The sequence below is a fragment of the Littorina saxatilis genome, linkage group LG1 (genome assembly GCF_037325665.1).
Source record: "Littorina saxatilis isolate snail1 linkage group LG1, US_GU_Lsax_2.0, whole genome shotgun sequence".
Taxonomy (NCBI): Eukaryota; Metazoa; Mollusca; class Gastropoda; order Littorinimorpha; family Littorinidae; genus Littorina; species Littorina saxatilis.
In genome coordinates this window covers 51,695,582-51,713,151 of record NC_090245.1, presented here as the reverse complement: position 1 = coordinate 51,713,151, position 17,570 = coordinate 51,695,582, and the positions used below count along the sequence as shown (strand labels likewise).

At 41.0% G+C, this 17,570-nt stretch overlaps 1 protein-coding gene and 1 long non-coding RNA gene across 2 annotated transcripts in view; one reads left to right on the top strand and one right to left on the bottom strand.

Moving 5' to 3' along the window:
- Positions 1-9,283, top strand: part of LOC138973507 (eukaryotic translation initiation factor 2-alpha kinase 1-like) — a 37,187-nt gene extending 27,904 nt beyond the window's left edge. Inside the window, exons 11-13 of the mRNA XM_070346220.1 lie at positions 3,301-3,396; positions 6,497-6,660; positions 7,187-9,283. Of these exons, the coding sequence (XP_070202321.1) occupies positions 3,301-3,396; positions 6,497-6,660; positions 7,187-7,673 (747 nt within the window). The 3' untranslated portion in view covers positions 7,674-9,283. The remainder of the gene's footprint in view (positions 1-3,300; positions 3,397-6,496; positions 6,661-7,186) is intronic.
- The window catches only part of LOC138973574 (uncharacterized), a 42,081-nt gene that overhangs the window by 11,226 nt on the left and 13,285 nt on the right, over positions 1-17,570 (bottom strand). The window lies entirely within an intron of this gene.

Below are 17,570 nucleotides of genomic sequence, written 5' to 3'. Positions count from 1 at the left end.
CCACAGACACACTTGGATTTGGGAAGGCTCAGCCACCCCTTCCAACCGAACCTTGAATTGGACAAGCTTCGTTTGCCTCTTACAACTGGCACTCTAAGATCCCTGGACCACAGAGATAAGACCTAGAGGTATTCCTCCCCCGAAAGGCATAATGAGTGCGGCAATACCTTTGACAGTGGGTGAATGTGTCCATCCCATCCATATGTAGACTCTCAGATGCCTGGACTCAAAAGCTAAAGGAGCTGGAGGAAAGAGACACAGTGAGATCCTAGCAGGAGCTAGGAATACCACACAAGGCTATCTCCCTCGCTCCCAGTCTACGGTGACACAAGGTTATTGGGTGAGTATAAGTTGTGTCACTCTAAGAGCTTGAGGTAGAGACACAGTGAGATCCTAGCTGGAGCCAGGAATACCACACCAGCCTTTTCTCCCTCGCTCGAAGAGCCTGAGGTAGAGACACAGTGAGATCCTAGCTGGAGCCAGGAATAACACACCAGCCTATCTCGCTCACTCCCAGTCTACGGCTACGCGTCGTTTTTGGGCGAGAAACGTGGCAACTCGGGTGCTGACTAAGACCTTTGTCAAGTCAGAACTATGCATCAGACCAAGAGAGTACACCTCCTGCCTCAGGCAGGGGCCTGAAAACAACTCTGCATAGTCACCCTAGAGCTCAGCTCCACAAACAGCTGAAGTGCCCCAGAGCTCACAAAGCTATGCTGGTCAGACAATGCAACACTTGCCGCCCACAGCCACGCCTACTGGAAATCCAGATATGGACTTGGGTGATCTAGGCAGAAGTACTACTGAGATCACAACATAAGACATCTTTGTGAGTTCAACTACCAGGGGGCAGAACTTTGCATCAGCCCAAGATAGTGCACCTTCGGCCATAGGCCGGAGAACATCACTGCATAGTCATCTAAGAACTTGTGAGCTCTACAGAAATCTGGAGTGTCCCAGAACCCACAAAACCTATGCTGGGCAGACAACCCAGCAGATGCCACCTACAACCATGTTTACAGAAAACCTAGATCAAGGACCTGGCTGATCAAGCCAGAAAACGGTCCTGCTGAAATCACAAATGGGACCTCTCAGTGAGTTGCATGCCAGGCATGGCACCCTCTTGAGTAAGACAAGAGCGGTCATTCAGCCAATAAGGGCTCAGAGATGCCCATGGTCACTGGGGACCCCCTCACGCTATAAGTGTGGAATTTCAAAGTAAGAAGCAGGTTTTCCCCTTGGGTAAAGGCAATACAGCTGGCTGTCTTTCACTGGCTATTCTAGGACAAATGGTACCTATAACCATTAAGGGTAGGCTTATAGCCCCCACATGCGTTGAGACAGGCACAGGTAAGGTGCAGACAGTGACCGTACTGCTGAGCGCACTTGCGCTTACTTCCTGTCACGCAGGAGGAACAGCTAAGTCAGCCTGAATTTACACTGGTATCTGTGCCTACCATCCTCATTAGAGAGGTAAATTCAGAGAGGATATATATATTCATTCATGCGACTGGCACATTTGTTTGCCATGGAAAGTGGTGCCTCAGACCAGAATTCTACAGGATCTCTGGAAACTCTGTCAATCTCCCTTAAATGGAGGATCAGTCGCAGAGACGCACCTTGGTGATAAGTTCAAGGTATTAGAGGAATTGTTATCTCTGACCATTCCTCATCTTTTAGGTCGTTCACCTGATCCGCCTGCAGAACTTTACGTTGCTGGGGAGTTGGGTCGCTCAAGGCGCATAATGGCAAGTCATAACCATAACCCAACATTGATAAAGACAAGTGATCAGAGGAATAGTAACGACCATCGAGTAGAAACCAGCTCTACATTGACAGGTGGGACTTTCTTTCGATTGTCCCTTTCTGGAGCAAGTTGACACAGTGGCAACAATGCAACTTGCCACTCGCCCGACTCAGGATTTCTTGCTTCTCAGTCCGATGATCTATCCTTTTCTTCCCCCGATTTTACAGGGGGGATTCCGGACAAATGGGCTGAGTCGGGTGAGGTGACACTAGATTACCGATCGAAAGTCAACCCTCCAGCCTGTTATCTATTCTCCTATTAGTTAAATTGAGGTGATGTATTCGAAAGAAATATGTATTTTTTACAAGTAAAATGACTATTTCTAAGAATACTCACCTCAATTTAACCAGAGACCCTCCCACCAACCCCGCTATTGACTTAATAGCTTCGAATTGAAACTGGGGATTATGGGCATTGGCACATGCGCAGAGAGGTACTACCGACAAAGGGAGACTACTCCCCTAAATGGTATACCGACGGAAATCTAGAGTTAGCGACCTTGTTTACAGTCTAGTACTGGTAACATAGGACGCTTCTCAGTCTAGCACTCGTAAGTAAGGTAACTCCTATTAGTTAAATTGAGGTGAGTATTCTTAGAAATAGTCATTTTACTTGTAAAAAATACATTTTTTCACAATGACCGTAGTCCGCCGCTCGTGCAAAAGGCAGTGAAATTAACGAGCCTATTTAGCACGGTAGTGGTTGCGCTGTGCTGCATAGCACGCTTTTCTGTACCTCTCTTCGTTTTAACTTTCTGAGCGTGTTTTTAATCCAAACACATCATATCTATATGTTTTTGGAATCAGGAACCGACAAGGAATAAGATGAAATTGTTTTTAAATCGATTTCGGAAATTTTATTTTAATCATAATTTTTATATTTTTAATTTTCAGAGCTTGTTTTTAATCCGAATATAACATATTTATATGTTTTTGGAATTAGCAAATGATGAAGAATAAGATGAACGTAATTTTGGATCATTTTATAAAAAAATAATTTTAATTGCAATTTTTAGATTTTTTATGACCAAAGTCATTAATTAGTTTATAAGCCTCCAAGCTGAAATGCAATACCAAAGTCCGGCCTTCGTCGAAGATTGCTTTACAAAAATTTCAATCAATTTGATTGAAAAATGAGGGTGTGACAGTGCCGCCTCAACTTTTACAAAAAGCCGGATATGACGTCATCAAAGACATTTATCCACACAGGATATCATACCCAGGAACTCTCATGTAAAATTTCATAAAGATCGGTCCAGTAGTTTACTCTGAATCGCTCTACACACACACACACGCACAGACAGACAGACAGACAGACAGACACACATACACCACGACTCTCGTCTCGATTCCCCCTCTATGTTAAAACATTTAGTCAAAACTTGACTAAATGTAAAAAGGGTGTCCCATGGGGACTGATGTGAGGCAGGAAACCACCCAGGACATTTAATACCTTGTGAAAGCAATTAAACCTCTGTGTTCTGTTTGATCCAGGTTAAAGCTATGAGAGCCATGTGCCAAAGAGAAGCTGACCTCAGGCCCTCCGCTGACCAGTTGTTGTGCGGATCTCTCTTCTTGACCCAGGAACAGGTAAGAAGAAGCTTCCTCTTGCCTTTGCTGGGGATTATAGGAGTGGGATTGTACTTTAACATTTTAGTTTTGTGATAGTGCAATCACTTTGTGTGTGTGTGTGTGCGTGTGTGTGTGTGTGTGTGTGTGTGTGTGAGTGTACTATATATATATATGTGAAGGGAAACACTTTGATTTAAGGCCAAGATGAGACACAATAGTGTCGAAACACGTGTCTGGTCTAGGTACAAAAACAATGGTCCTCCTCAGGACTAGATTTCCTTGTGATACGTCCCCCACAAAGGGACTTTGCATTGTAAATCTCGGTCCCCCTTGAGGAGGGTCTGATGCTCCCAATAGGCTGTCTGTGAAGGGATACTTTTTTCTCTTTCTCTTTCTCTGCTAAGAGATTTTAGCAAATCTCGGAAGAAAGTCTCTGCTGACTTTCAATTGTTTCTTTCACAATTTCTGATGTTTTATATATATCTATATATATATAAGACTAGTGTCTGTCTGTCTGTCTGTCTGTCTGTCTGTCTGTCTGTTCGCGATGCACGGCCAAAGTTCTCGGTGGATCTTTTTCGAATTTGGACACCGTATTCAGCTACACCCCGGACACAACCTCATCGATGAGATATTTCAACACGTGCTCTCAGCGCGCAGCGCTGTGCGCGCTGAACCGATTTTTTGTGTGTGTGTTTTTTTGTTGTCGGGATCCACTACCAGTAACTCTTCCTTATCTTCTCCAGTGTTTTCAGCCGCGATTATCTCCCTTCCTCCGTGTGGCGTCAATCCATATTCCCGTTACTACGTTACTATTTTTAGAATGTCACGATTGCACCCGTAAGTTGTTCTTACTGTAAAAGTTAAAAGGTCGAATCAATTTATAGCCACGCGAAAAATACACTGTCATCTATCTCTATATATTTATAGATATAGATATACATATATATATACGGCTTCTCTGTGTGTGTGTGTGTGTTTGTGTGTGTGTGTGGGCAACACCTGTGGATTGTAGAGTTCTGTTTGTGATGTGGTCTAGCGGCATTGGTGTGTCAGTATGTTCAGGCCTTCCTTCGAGAAGCCATAACAGTTAATCTCAATCCCGTTTGAGTGGACTTCGCCTTCAAAGGTGATTGTGGTGTTTAGGCACTCGGTTACATTTGGCGTCGTCGACAGCGATGGGACTCGACATGAAATGTTCAGGCCACTGAATCATTTTCGTGCTGTTCCCATTCCACCTGGGAGTGACCTAAGTTCATTCAAAGGGCGTCGAGTGTGACTGGGAGACTACCGTCGCCCTTCACAGCAGACTCTGCAGAGTTGTTCGCCTTAGAAGTTGTGGGCTTTCCTTGCATGTACCCGTAAGTTGTCCTTACTGTAAAAGTGAAAAGGTCGAATCAATTTATAGCCACGTGAAAAATCCACTGTCATCTGTCTCTATATATTTATAGATATAGATAGATATATACGGCTTCTGTGTCTGTGTCTATGTGTGTTTGTGTGTGTGTGTGGAGGCAACACCTGTGGATTGTAGAGTTCTGTTTGTGATGGGGTCTGGCGACTTTTGTCTGTCTGTATGTTCTGGCATTTGAGAAGCCATAACAGATAATATAGGGCTTAGAAATAAGCTCTAAAATTCTCAATCCCGTTTGACAGGACTTCGCCTTCAAAGGTGATTGTGGTGAACCACCACGCTGGCTGTCTCTGTCTCGCTATTCCTCTAGTATATGTCAAACGGGATTGAGAATTTTAGAGCTTATTTCTTAGCCCTATATTATCTGTTATGGCTTCTCAAATAACATACAGACAGACAAAAGCCGCCAGACCCCATCACAAACAGAACTGTACAATCCACAGGTGTTGACTCCACACACACACACACACACACATAGACACAGACACAGAAGCCGTATATATCTATCTATATATATAAATATATAGAGATAGATGACAGTGGATTTTTCGATAAATAGATTCGACCTTTGCACTTTTACAGTAAGGACAACTTACGGGTACATGCAAGGAAAGCCCACAATTTCTAAGGCGAACAACTCTGCAGAGTCTGCTGTGAAGGGCGACGGTAGTCTCCCTGTCACACTCGACCCCCTTTGAATGAACTTAAGTCCCTCCCAGGTGGAATGGGAACAGCACGAAAATGATTCAGTGGCCTGAACATTTCATGTTGAGTCCCATCGCTGTCGACGACGCCAATTGTAACCGAGTGCCAAAACACCACAATCACCTTTGAAGGCGAAGTCCACTCAAACGGGATTGAGAATAACTGTTATGGCTTCTCGAAGGAAGGCCTGAACATACAGACACCAAAGCCGCTAGACCACATCACAAACAGAACTCTACAATCCACAGGTGTTGCCCACACACACACACAAACACACACACACAGAGAGAAGCCGTATATATATATGTATATCTATATCTATAAATATATAGAGATAGATGACAGTGTATTTTTCGCGTGGCTATACATTGATTCGACCTTTTCACTTTTACAGTAAGGACAACTTACGGGTGCAATCGTGACATTCTAAAAATAGTAACGTAGTAACGGGAATATGGATTGACGCCACACGAAGGAAGGGAGATAAACGCTGAAAACACTGGAGAAGATAAGGAAGAGTTACTGGGAATGGATCCAGAGAAAAACAGAGAAAAACCAAAATCGGTTCAGCGCTGTGCGCTGAGAGCACATGTTGAAATATCTCATCGATGAGGTTGTGTCCGGGGTGTAGCTGAATACGCTCTCCAAATTTGAAAAAGATCCACCGAGAACTTTGGCTTGGCATTGCGGACACACACACACACACAGACACAGACAGACAGACAGACAGACACAAGTCGTATATATATATAGATTAGATATAAAAAACAACTTGTGTTGTAACCTCTCTCTCTCTCTCTCTCTCTCTCTCTCTCTCTCTCTCTCTCTCTCTCTCTCTCTCTGTGTGTGTGTGTGTGTGTGTGTGTGTGTGTGTGTGTGTGTGTGTGTTCTAGGAGTGTTTTACCAGGCACAGGCCGGCATACAGAGAAATATCTGCACAACATTCTCTTTTGCTGTTTTGTCTATTTAGACAAGCATTTCCTTTTATATACTCTCCAGGAAATTGAACTCTTGAAGGAGAGAGTGAAGCAGAAGAATGACAAGATCAAGCAGCTGAAGCTGAGACTGAGGAAAGCCAGCCCACGCTTCCTGTTGACTAAGTTAAGGCGCATGCAGGTACTTCTTGAAGTCAGGACTGCTCAACTCAGGCGTCTAGAAGAAAGGTTAGTTATTGTTTTTTTCTCAACCTTATATCTGTCATAGGCAGTTTGTAGAATATGTATCATCAACATAAAAATCATAATAGTAAGAATTATAATAATTATGATTTTTTTTATAGCAGTAAAATATTCTTATTTAGTGTATCAGTTATGAGTGCGCTCATAAATTAAATTACACATTAGAGGTTTAAATTAAACAGTTGAAAATGGATTGGACATGTGTGGTTTAAAAAAAAGAAGTTTTGATATATTCTTTTCAATGTCATACGTTCCTCAGGTATAACTAATTTCAAATTGTAAAGATATCTCAGTGTGAAGAAAAAGATTCATAGAGCAAATCTTTCCATGCCAGGAAGTCTATTAATTCTACAAATTACATCTTATACAATTATAGGACACCTTAGATTCCAAAAGAGGCGGCACGATACTGACGATAGTATCAAGAATGTAATGGGTACTATCTGGAATGTATAAATGGTAGTTTACATAAGTTTTAGCTGCCTATAACTCCATTGTTTATTTCAAATAGGTACATGAGTACAGAGCTGAGCAGCGAAGAAAGTGTAGTGATACAAAGAAAAGTTCAGCAGTCTGGATTCAAGTTTCGATCCCAGATAACCCAGGAATTCTTCATGAAGATGTGCAAGGGCATGTCAGTTTTAGTCACCAAGTTCATTGAGGATATGTTGTACCTGCTTGTGGTGGAAATGATCTCGTCGGGCATTGGTACAGATGCCATTCAGGAATTTGGATCCCATGAGCGGCTTCTAGGAAATTGCTTTGAGGTTGCTCATGGAGTCATCGGTGAGGATGCCTTATTGGAATCAAAACTAATGTCAAGGATGAAACTCTTCGAGCAGAATGAAAGACTCAGACCACTTGTGCGCCAGGCATTAGCTCAGGGAGCTCAGCGTTCCGGCAAGGAGGGAAAGAGAAGGAGAAGGAGGAGGAGCGGAAAAGGAAATACCAAAGGAGTTGTGGAAGCACTTCCTTTCCAAGATCCATTCTTGCTTTAATAGTTGCCCGTCCTTGTGTGCAAGCTGTTGCAAATTGCACACTTGGATCGCCATTGACATTTTTTCCCAGCATCTGCTTTGCTCATGGGGATTTATGTGTCGAGTTGTTGTGTGCCAGAGTTGTTTTGACTTGTTGTGTTTGTGGACTCTCCAGAGTTCTGAATGTGAATTTGAATGTTTTGTGTGTTGTTTTTGATGATTTTGGTTCATGAAGACACACAATTGCAGTAGCAGCGGGAGGGTGAATTGACATTATTAGACTTCATGCAGTGATCCCCATCTAGTACAGAGGTACATGTATCTCCAAAGAAAAGACACCCTTGGGGCCAGGTAAAGCTAGTGTCCCTAAATTGCAGGTGGTCTGTGATGACAGCTAAGGTCTATTCTGGTGAAGGGACAACAGAAAGTGTCATTTCTTTGGTGTTGCTCTCTTATAGGAGGGGCCTCACATTATAGATTCCACTGAATATGTACATGTACTTCCAAAATAACACACAACCTGAGTTGAAGGTGAACAAGTTTGTTGCAGATAAAGCTTTGGGAATCTTTGTGTGCCCATTTGATCTAATCATTGTTGAACTTCACACATTTGAAAGTTTTATCTCATGAGCAGTATGTCATATAGGGTTATATGCAAAGCAGAGATTTTAGAATCTGAGTTGAAAAATACCTATTTTCGGATCCTTTTATAACCACATAGCATAACTGTGATGAGGGCCCCAAAGGGGGGGTATCATCACGATCACGGGTAGGGAAATTTTAGCTTTCACGATCACAATTACCTTGATTTTTGTTTTCACGATCACGAACACCAGTGGCAAATCACGGTCACGGTAAAAGTTGCAGGTACAGAAAGCATGTGTCAAAGTAAACACAACCACACATTAATTGGTTTAAACAGTGTTTATTCAACAATTCATATGTATTTGAACATGATACATGTTACGGATCATCAACAAGCTCAAGCTTATGGTGGTGACCCTAACGGGAGAATTAAACATATGGATTACAATAACTTGCGACGAGACTTCGACAAGTACTTTCCAAACCAAAACAAATGAGAAACAAACAAAATGTGCAAAACATACATGTATATATATATATATACATATTTGACAAAAAGCAAAGGCATAATGGAGACAGGACACGACAATAGAGTGGACAAAGAATATAAAAGGGAAAGAGAGAGAGAAAAGGAGAGGGCGAGAGAGAGAGTAAGCGAGAGAGAGAGAGAGTAAGTCGGGAGAGAGAGAGAGAGAGGGAGAGAGAGAGAGAGAGAGAGAGAGAGAGAGAGAGAGAGAGAGAGAGAGAGAGAGAGAGAGAGAGAGTGAGAGAGTACATTAGTATACATCACAATTGCATATATATACCAAAAACAATCGCTATAACTTCTTAATTAAATTTAGACTTAGATTATCTATAATGAATGGGGCATACTGCATTCAAATTCGTTTTGCCCCAAGTCGGCCAGTTGAAATAATGTATTCCTGGACTTTATCAAAAACAGATTCGTTTGATTCTTTTGACAATCGTGCATCACCAAATAAGAGTGTTGCTATCGTAATTTGGTCAGTGGGGAGAGTACCTATTGTTCTGGTTCGGTCTCTATCGTATTGAGGGCAATCTAAAAGAAAGTGTTTTACGTCTTCTGATGCGTGGCCACAGGCACACGCTGGATTATTGCTCAAATGCCTATCGACTAGGTGCTGGTTTAAATCGGTCATGCCTAACCTTAATTTACTGTGAATCACTTGGACCTGTCGTTCTCCAATGTAAAAATACGGTGGCACAACTGGATCGTTAGCAGTTAGATATCTTTTAAATTGGCTTATGGATTCAGTAAGTTTAATTGCATCAGGCAAGGCATTCCATAAATGTGTTGTTGATGGGAAAAACGATGATTTATACAATTCAGTTTTGTACGGTGGAATCTTGCGTTCTAATGGGCGTCTCCTGTGATACGGGTTTTCCGCAGATACGAGAGGTGGGAGTTCAGCACTTAAATATGGGGGAACTTTGTTATGAACAATTTTATGAAATAATATTAATTTATGGCGTTTGCGTCGTTCAGAAAGTGTAATAAAACCCGATTCTTGATATAATTTTCGGTGACTTGTTCCTCGAACTGTTCCAATAATAATTCGTATTGCCTCTAAGTGAAGACCTTCTAATTCATCTGCCAATCCGGTAGTGCAATTATCCCATACAACGTCTGCGTAATCAATACTTGGCAATATGAATGATTTATACATGTTTTCTAGGGATTTTCTGCTTAATCTATATTTATATGAGCGCAGACAAGAAATCAATAAGCGGCATTTGGCTACGATAGATTTTGTTTGGGACTCCCATTTACAATTATTTTGAACGATTACACCTAGGTGCTTGTGCTTTTCTACATCTTGTAATGTGATATCGCCAAACTTTAATTCAGTAAAATCCGGATTCTGTTGTCTGCCTAAATTTAATAATTCGGTTTTAGTTTGATTGAAAAGAACTTTCCACTTTTTTGCCCATTTAAAAATTTTACTCAGGTCTGAATTTAGAATCTCGGCTCTGAGAACATGATTTTCAACGGATAAATACATACTTGTGTCATCAGCGAATAATTTAATAACAGATTCAATATTTTTCACTATATCGTTAATATAAACGAGGAACAACGTAGGGCCTAATACTGATCCTTGTGGGACTCCTGCTGAGACGGGTAAATATGTTGACTTATTTCCTTTTAAAACAACTGCCTGTTTACGCCCAAAGAGGTAATCTTGGAACCAGATTAAGAGCCGTCCACGTATTCCGATTGCTTCCAGTTTCCTAATGAGGCCCTTGTGCCATACTTTATCAAACGCTTTAGATATGTCAATTAATTCGCTCCTCTGGATCTATTGTTTATTCAACACAAAGTCACAACTGTTGCACTTTTTTATTATTTGTTTTGAATTCTCTTTCATACACACATAGAAATACATATCATGATTTGTAATCAGTAACAAGAATGTTGTTTTCATTTTTTTTTCTCTCGCTCTCTCTCTCTCATACAGACACTCACAGGAATATACACTCCAGGGGCGGAGCAGTTAAGGGGGGGGGGGGGGGGCGGGTTACAACCTGGGGTCCAGGGCAAGGCCCTGTTGGGGGGGCTTAGCCCCCCAGAAGCTGAAGAGATTTAGCTATTTTATGAACAATTTATAGCTTATCCTTGATTTTAAACATGATCAACTGGTGTCAGCAACCACTCATTATTTCTTTTAAAGTTAGTATTATTATTTTTTATTTTTTTGACAGCCGGGGGGGGTGGGGGGGGGGTGTTCCGGAACCCCTGTAACACCCCACCCCCCTAATCCGACCCTGCACCCATACACATTCAACTCCCACACCCTCACTCACACACATGAATATATACTTGCACAATTTCACATTTCCAGAGCTAAATCTTTTAAACCCATTTTCTCAAAAACTATTGGGTGGATTGAAATTAAAGTACATGTATGTGTGATGGTAGAGTCTATAATAACAAAATCCCCAACGAACATGACTTTGGTCGACTCTGACATGAGGATCAAGTGACCCAAACTGGCACGTCTTACCGCCATAGTTCCTGAATTTCGCCCATTGTTGATAAGTTTACAGGCGCTAAAATAAATCCAAGCTTAATGCAAAGAAGCGACAATTAGAATCTATGCCAAGCGTGTCCACTTTGCTGGGATGAAAAACACATTTCTAGTTTCGGTTTTGGCTACACGCAGACTCGATCAGACTCGAGCCAGTCGAGGTCACACCACAGGCGGAAGGTATCGTCCACTGGACTACTACTATCACAGTTTCTGTGGTTGCATCTGGTTCAACAGTTTCGGGGGTTGCATCTGGTTCATCATGAAATCCGAGGAGAAATCGCACCTCTCACCCCCTTTCGAAAGACATTTTTCTTCAACGATTTTTGTGATGAAAAGTATGAGTCCTTACAATCTCAATTCTTCTTCATTGCCTATACAGTTTTCTGTCGAATTTACCTTTTTCGTTCAAGGAGAGGCTTCCTTTCCCTCCAGAAACATCAAAAAACGTTCAGCTTCGCCCCCTTGCAACTCTCACCAAGGGGGATTCGCCCCCTGGACCCCCACCAAGGGGCTTTGCCCCCTGGACCCTCATCTGTAACCCCCCCCCCCCCCCCTAGTACTTACCTAGTCCGGCCCTGATAGATGACATACCTTGACATTTTGTCTTCGGAAAGACGGACCCGTAGCCTGACCTTTCCACTAAGGAAGGCATTCTCGCCGCCTGCTTTGGTCTGGCTTGAATCCAAAAAATATAACAGAAGTTCGATGACAGTACCGCTGCACGCCAGTTTTGATCTTCGAATTCGAATTTGACTGAATGCACTCAAAACTTTAGCACGAAGCCCTTCCATTGGATGAAGTTTGGCAGACTTTTGCAATTCGCCTTCTGATTGGATCTTTTTTTGTTGTGATTGGTTCTCTTAAAGGGAAGCAATCGCTGTCAAAATCATATTTCTGAATGTGTTGTTGCTTCCCTTCAATCGGGATTAGCTCCTTGACGAATAGAGGATCATACTCATAGAGTGATACAGCTGTGAAAAATGTACGTTGAAAATAAAATGCTTTGCAATAATGCCCATCACGATCACGAAAACAAATGACAATCACGATCACGAGACTTGATTTTTTTGTCATCACGGATCACGGGCAAAGTCCCATCACGATCACAGAAATGGAAATTTCGGCAATCGCGGTCACAGAAAGGTAAAAAAACACCAATCACGATCACGATTTTAAACCCTTTGGGGCCCTCTGTGATGTGGTTAGTGCAATTTTACTTGTTGCTTGTTTTTATTCCCTACTTTATGATTGCTGTTTGTAAAGTTAAGTTTGATTGACTTAATAATCCACTGAATTCGAATTGCAATAATTGTATTTTGAGTATTCAATTACTTTTGTGAAAATATCAGTATTTTTCTGCAATCTCCTTAAAGCCATATGTACTCGATGACTATACACGCTAATTGCTTTACCAACAGCTGGAGACATGCTAAATTAAGTTCCCTGCAAAATATTGTGGTCTAGGACCCCTTCAATGTTGAGATATGTTAATTTTCATTTTGATCTGGATCGTCCTATTTATAGATTTGCCAACAGAGGTAGCGTTGACGCAAGGGAAATAACTCCGCGTCTTTGTTTACATCCAAAGTTTTTGAGACTCTAAAACAAGCTGTAATGCATGTATATGGTCCGCGCATGGCGACATATCGTCATTACATGGTCTTATGGTGCGTTTGACATCGATTATGGGCAAACTACACTTTGTAAACACGGGAGCGCGTACATATGCCTTTAACAAATGTGATGACTGTAATTATATAATACCAGTATTATTTGTGTTGTCTTCAAAATGTTGTGCCTTTATGTACAATATTTGGGAAGAAAGGAGTTGGTCTTGTTGGTTCTTAGCTCTTCAGTGAGAACAATTAATGTAGAACAGCTAGGATACAATACATATATGCTAAAACTCGGTTTTTGCTGGAAGAATTTTCCAAAACAGGTTTTGCTCATGATTTCAGCGGAGGAGGAAAAAAAGGGCTGCAGTGCAAACTTATTCTTTTTAGAGATTTAAAGTTGTTTTGAGTTATATAACACCTCTGCAGTCATGGAAACAAAGTCTACCATAATCGGACAGCAGAATTTCAAAAAAATCTTCTGACTTTAGGCGACAGTACTTTTATTTATGCCATTTATATGCACGCAGGTGTGTGCTTCTGCATTTGTGTAGGTGTGTGTGTGGTGTGTTTGCGTGCGTGCGTGTGTGCATATTTATGTGTTGTTGGTGTGTGTGTGTGTGTGCGTGTCCGTCTGTGCATGTGTCCTCTGTGCATGCCTGTTGTTGTAAAAAGAATATGAGAGATTGCACATTGATCTACATCATTTGGCTTCTTTTTCAAAAGAGAAGTGGTATTTTACACTACAGTATTGAATTATAATACACAATGTCTAATCTAACATTAATCGTTTTAATTTTATTTTTATGTGCAATATCTTTTTGTGAGTGCAGGCCTAAGAAGAAACTTCTGTTTTGTTAAGACGGACAATAAAGTATTTGATCTTGTTTTTGTTCTTGTTACCTACCTCAACTGCCAATAATTTATGAATTTGTAAATGATATTTATGTTTGCACACTCACATAAAACCATTTATGCACAAACTCAGAGGACACAGAATTAGATTGATAATGGGCAACTTTAATTTTATTAAAGTGCCAATGGAATTAAAATAGGGGTGGTCCTGCTAAAACAGACTTTGATCTTGCAAAGAATGTACATCTTGTAATCTGTTGGCTTAAGTTCAAAGACTAGTCAGAACACGGACGCAGGCGGCTAAGCGCGCTTAGGATCTACTGGTGACTTGACATGTGCATCTCAAAATTTAACTTGGAACAGATATAATGGCATTACACAAAACATAAACCGATCAGCAACATGAACTACAAACTAGACTGGACAATGACAAAAACTTTACTCTATAATTGGTGACTGGTCGCCCTGTCACAAATACATCAATCAGAGGTTTTGATGTTTCTGGTAGGCTCCACCCCTATAAAGTATTGATGATCTCGGAATAATAGTGTGACAGGGAGACTACCGTCGCCATTTACAGCAGGCTCTGCAGAGTTGTTGGCCTTTGAGTGCGAGCTATTTATAGCTCGCAGGCGGCTGGACACCTGTGGACTGTAGAGTTCTGTTTGTAATTGGGTCTGGCGGCTTCTGTATGTGTGTGTTTTTAATCTAAGACAAATGTCGCCAATGATTTTACAGAGTGACGTTAAATAAACGAATTTATCATCATCATCTCTCTGTTTTCAAAAGAGTGGCAAACAGCTGTAAATAACATTGCGAACTATATGCGGGAGAATGGCTTCACTCTCTCTGCCCAGAAAACTGTATTCGTTGTCTTCACAAACCACACACCGAAAGATCGTGAAAAATACAGTTCTCGCTGGATAAATCTGTTGTCTCACCCAGTCAGCAGGTGAAATGTCTAGGCGTACTTTTCACCTCAAATGGACTATAGACTGCTCATTTAAAGTATCTTTTAAGCAAAGCAAATGAGACCATCATCTTTCTTAAAATACTGGCTCCAGTTATTCTAACAAACATCACCATGCAGAGCTCTTATAAGATCAAGACTATCATATGGACAGGAGGCCTACTTCTCATCGGCTCGAAAATGGTTTGATAAGCTACAGTCATCAGTTGAATGTCGTGCCCTTCGGCTCGCTCTCAGACACCTAAGGCATTCAAAGCAGGCCATTGTATACCACCAAGCAGAATTCCTCCCTCTTGACGTGTGGCGACGTAAGTGCTGCGCGGACTATTACAATGTTCTAGCCAACACAGTGCAAAACTCAACCAAAGAGGAGCTACAACCGCATTACAACCATGTCCAAAACAAAAAGGCCAACTTTGACCTCACTGGCTCAATTCAATGCTTCACTCTTTAGCGAAATCAGTGTCAACCCCAATGATGTGACCCAAAACCCCATATCTCGTGATCCCTCATGGACACTGATGAAAGGAATTAATTTTGACACGGAATATTGTACAGCTACAAAGGATGATCAGTTATTGCTCAGGACACAAGCCCTTGAGCACATTGATACTGTCTACAAAGGCCATGTTCATGTTTATACAGACGGGTCAGTTCTGAATGACAAGAAGGCCGGTGTGACGTTTTCATCTTTCGCCATGTTGATATTTCGCTTCTCGGCCTCGTTGATCTAGTATAAACTCTACACTGAACAAAAAAACACCCTTCGATAGTACTGATGAGCGACCTTGTGTACCTTACATTCATGGGGCCAAATTTGTCCAACCAATTTGTTTTATTTAACTTAGAAATTTGATTCATCCTAAAATGTTTCCTTCTTACTCAAGGGACGTAACCACTCAGTACACGTTTTCGAAGAATTCGATTTTGGGGTTGAAATCTATTAAATGTTATCACCAATTTTCTTCACATGCAAGAAACTGACATGCTTTTCGTCCTTAAATAATTTCACTTCTTAATTTTACCAGGAAACAACATTTCAGTCTTGAGTATATGTCGAGGGGGAAATATGTACACAGGCGAAAGATGAAATCGTGACAGCAAACTCGATCTTCTCAGCCGAGCTCCTTGCCATCTGCATGTCGCTTGTTTATCTCAATCTCAAGAACAATCCTCCCCAAAAGATAGCTATCTTCTCTGATTCCAAAGCAGCCATTGAAGCATTGAGAACTGGCAAAAATCAACAAGTCGCGTAAGGCGAAAATACAATATTTAGTCAAGTAGCTGTCGAACTCACAGAATGAAACTGAACGCAACGCAACGCAGCAAGACCGTATACTCGTAGCATCGTCACTCCACCGCCCGTGGCAAAGGCAGTGCACGTGGAATTGACAAGAAGAGCGGGGTATTCGTTGCGCTGAGAAGGATAGCACGCTTTTCTGTACCTCTCTTTGTTTTAACTTTCTGAGCGTGTTTTTAATCCAAACATATCATATCTATATATTTTTGGAATCAGGAACCGACAAGGAATAAGATGAAAGTGTTTTTAAATTGATTTCGAAAAAAAAAAATTGATAATAATTTGTATATATTTAATTTTCAGAGCTTGTTTTTAATCCGAATATAACATATTTATATGTTTTTGGAATCAGCAAATGATGGAGAATAAGATAAACGTAAATTTGGATCGTTTTATAAATTTTTTTTTTTTTTTACAATTTTCAGATTTTTAATGACCAAAGTCATTAATTAATTTTTAAGCCACCAAGCTGAAATGCAATACCGAACCCCGGGCTTCGTTGAAGAGTACTTGACCAAAATTTCAACCAATTTGGTTGAAAAATGAGGGCGTGACAGTGCCGCCTCAACTTTCACGAAAAGCCGGATATGACGTCATCAAAGACATTTATCAAAAAAATGAAAAAAACGTTCGGGGATTTCATACCCAGGAACTCTCATGTCAAATTTCATAAAGATCGGTCCAGTAGTTTAGTCTGAATCGCTCTACACACACACACACACACACACACGCACGCACGCACGCACACACATACGCACATACACCACGACCCTCGTTTCGATTCCCCCTCGATGTTAAAATATTTAGTCAAAACTTGACTAAATATAACAAGTCGCGTAAGGCGAAAATACAATATTTAGTCAAGTAGCTGTCGAACTCACAGAATGAAACTGAACGCAATGCCATTTTTCAGCAAGACCGTATACTCGTAGCATCGTCAGTCCACCGCTCATGGCAAAGACAGTGAAATTGACAAGAAGAGCGGGGTAGTAGTTGCGCTAAGAAGGATAGCACGCTTTTCTGTACCTCTCTTCGTTTTAACTTTCTGAGCGTGTTTTTAATCCAAACATATCATATCTATATGTTTTTGGAATCAGGAACCGACAAGGAATAAGATGAAATTGTTTTTAAATTGATTTGGACAATTTAATTTTGATAATAATTTTTATATATTTAATTTTCAGAGCTTGTTTTTAATCCAAATATAACATATTTATATGTTTTTGGAATCAGCAAATGATGGAGAATAAGATAAACGTAAATTTGGATCGTTTTATGAAAGAAATATTTTTTTTACAATTTTCAGATTTTTAATGACCAAAGTCATTAATTAATTTTTAAGCCACCAAGCTGAAATGCAATACCGAACCCCGGGCTTCGTCGAAGATTACTTGACCAAAATTTCAACCAATTTGGTTGAAAAATGAGGGCGTGACAGTGCCGCCTCAACTTTCACGAAAAGCCGGATATGACGTCATCAAAGACATTTATCAAAAAAATGAAAAAAACGTATGGGGATATCAATCCCAGGAACTCTCATGT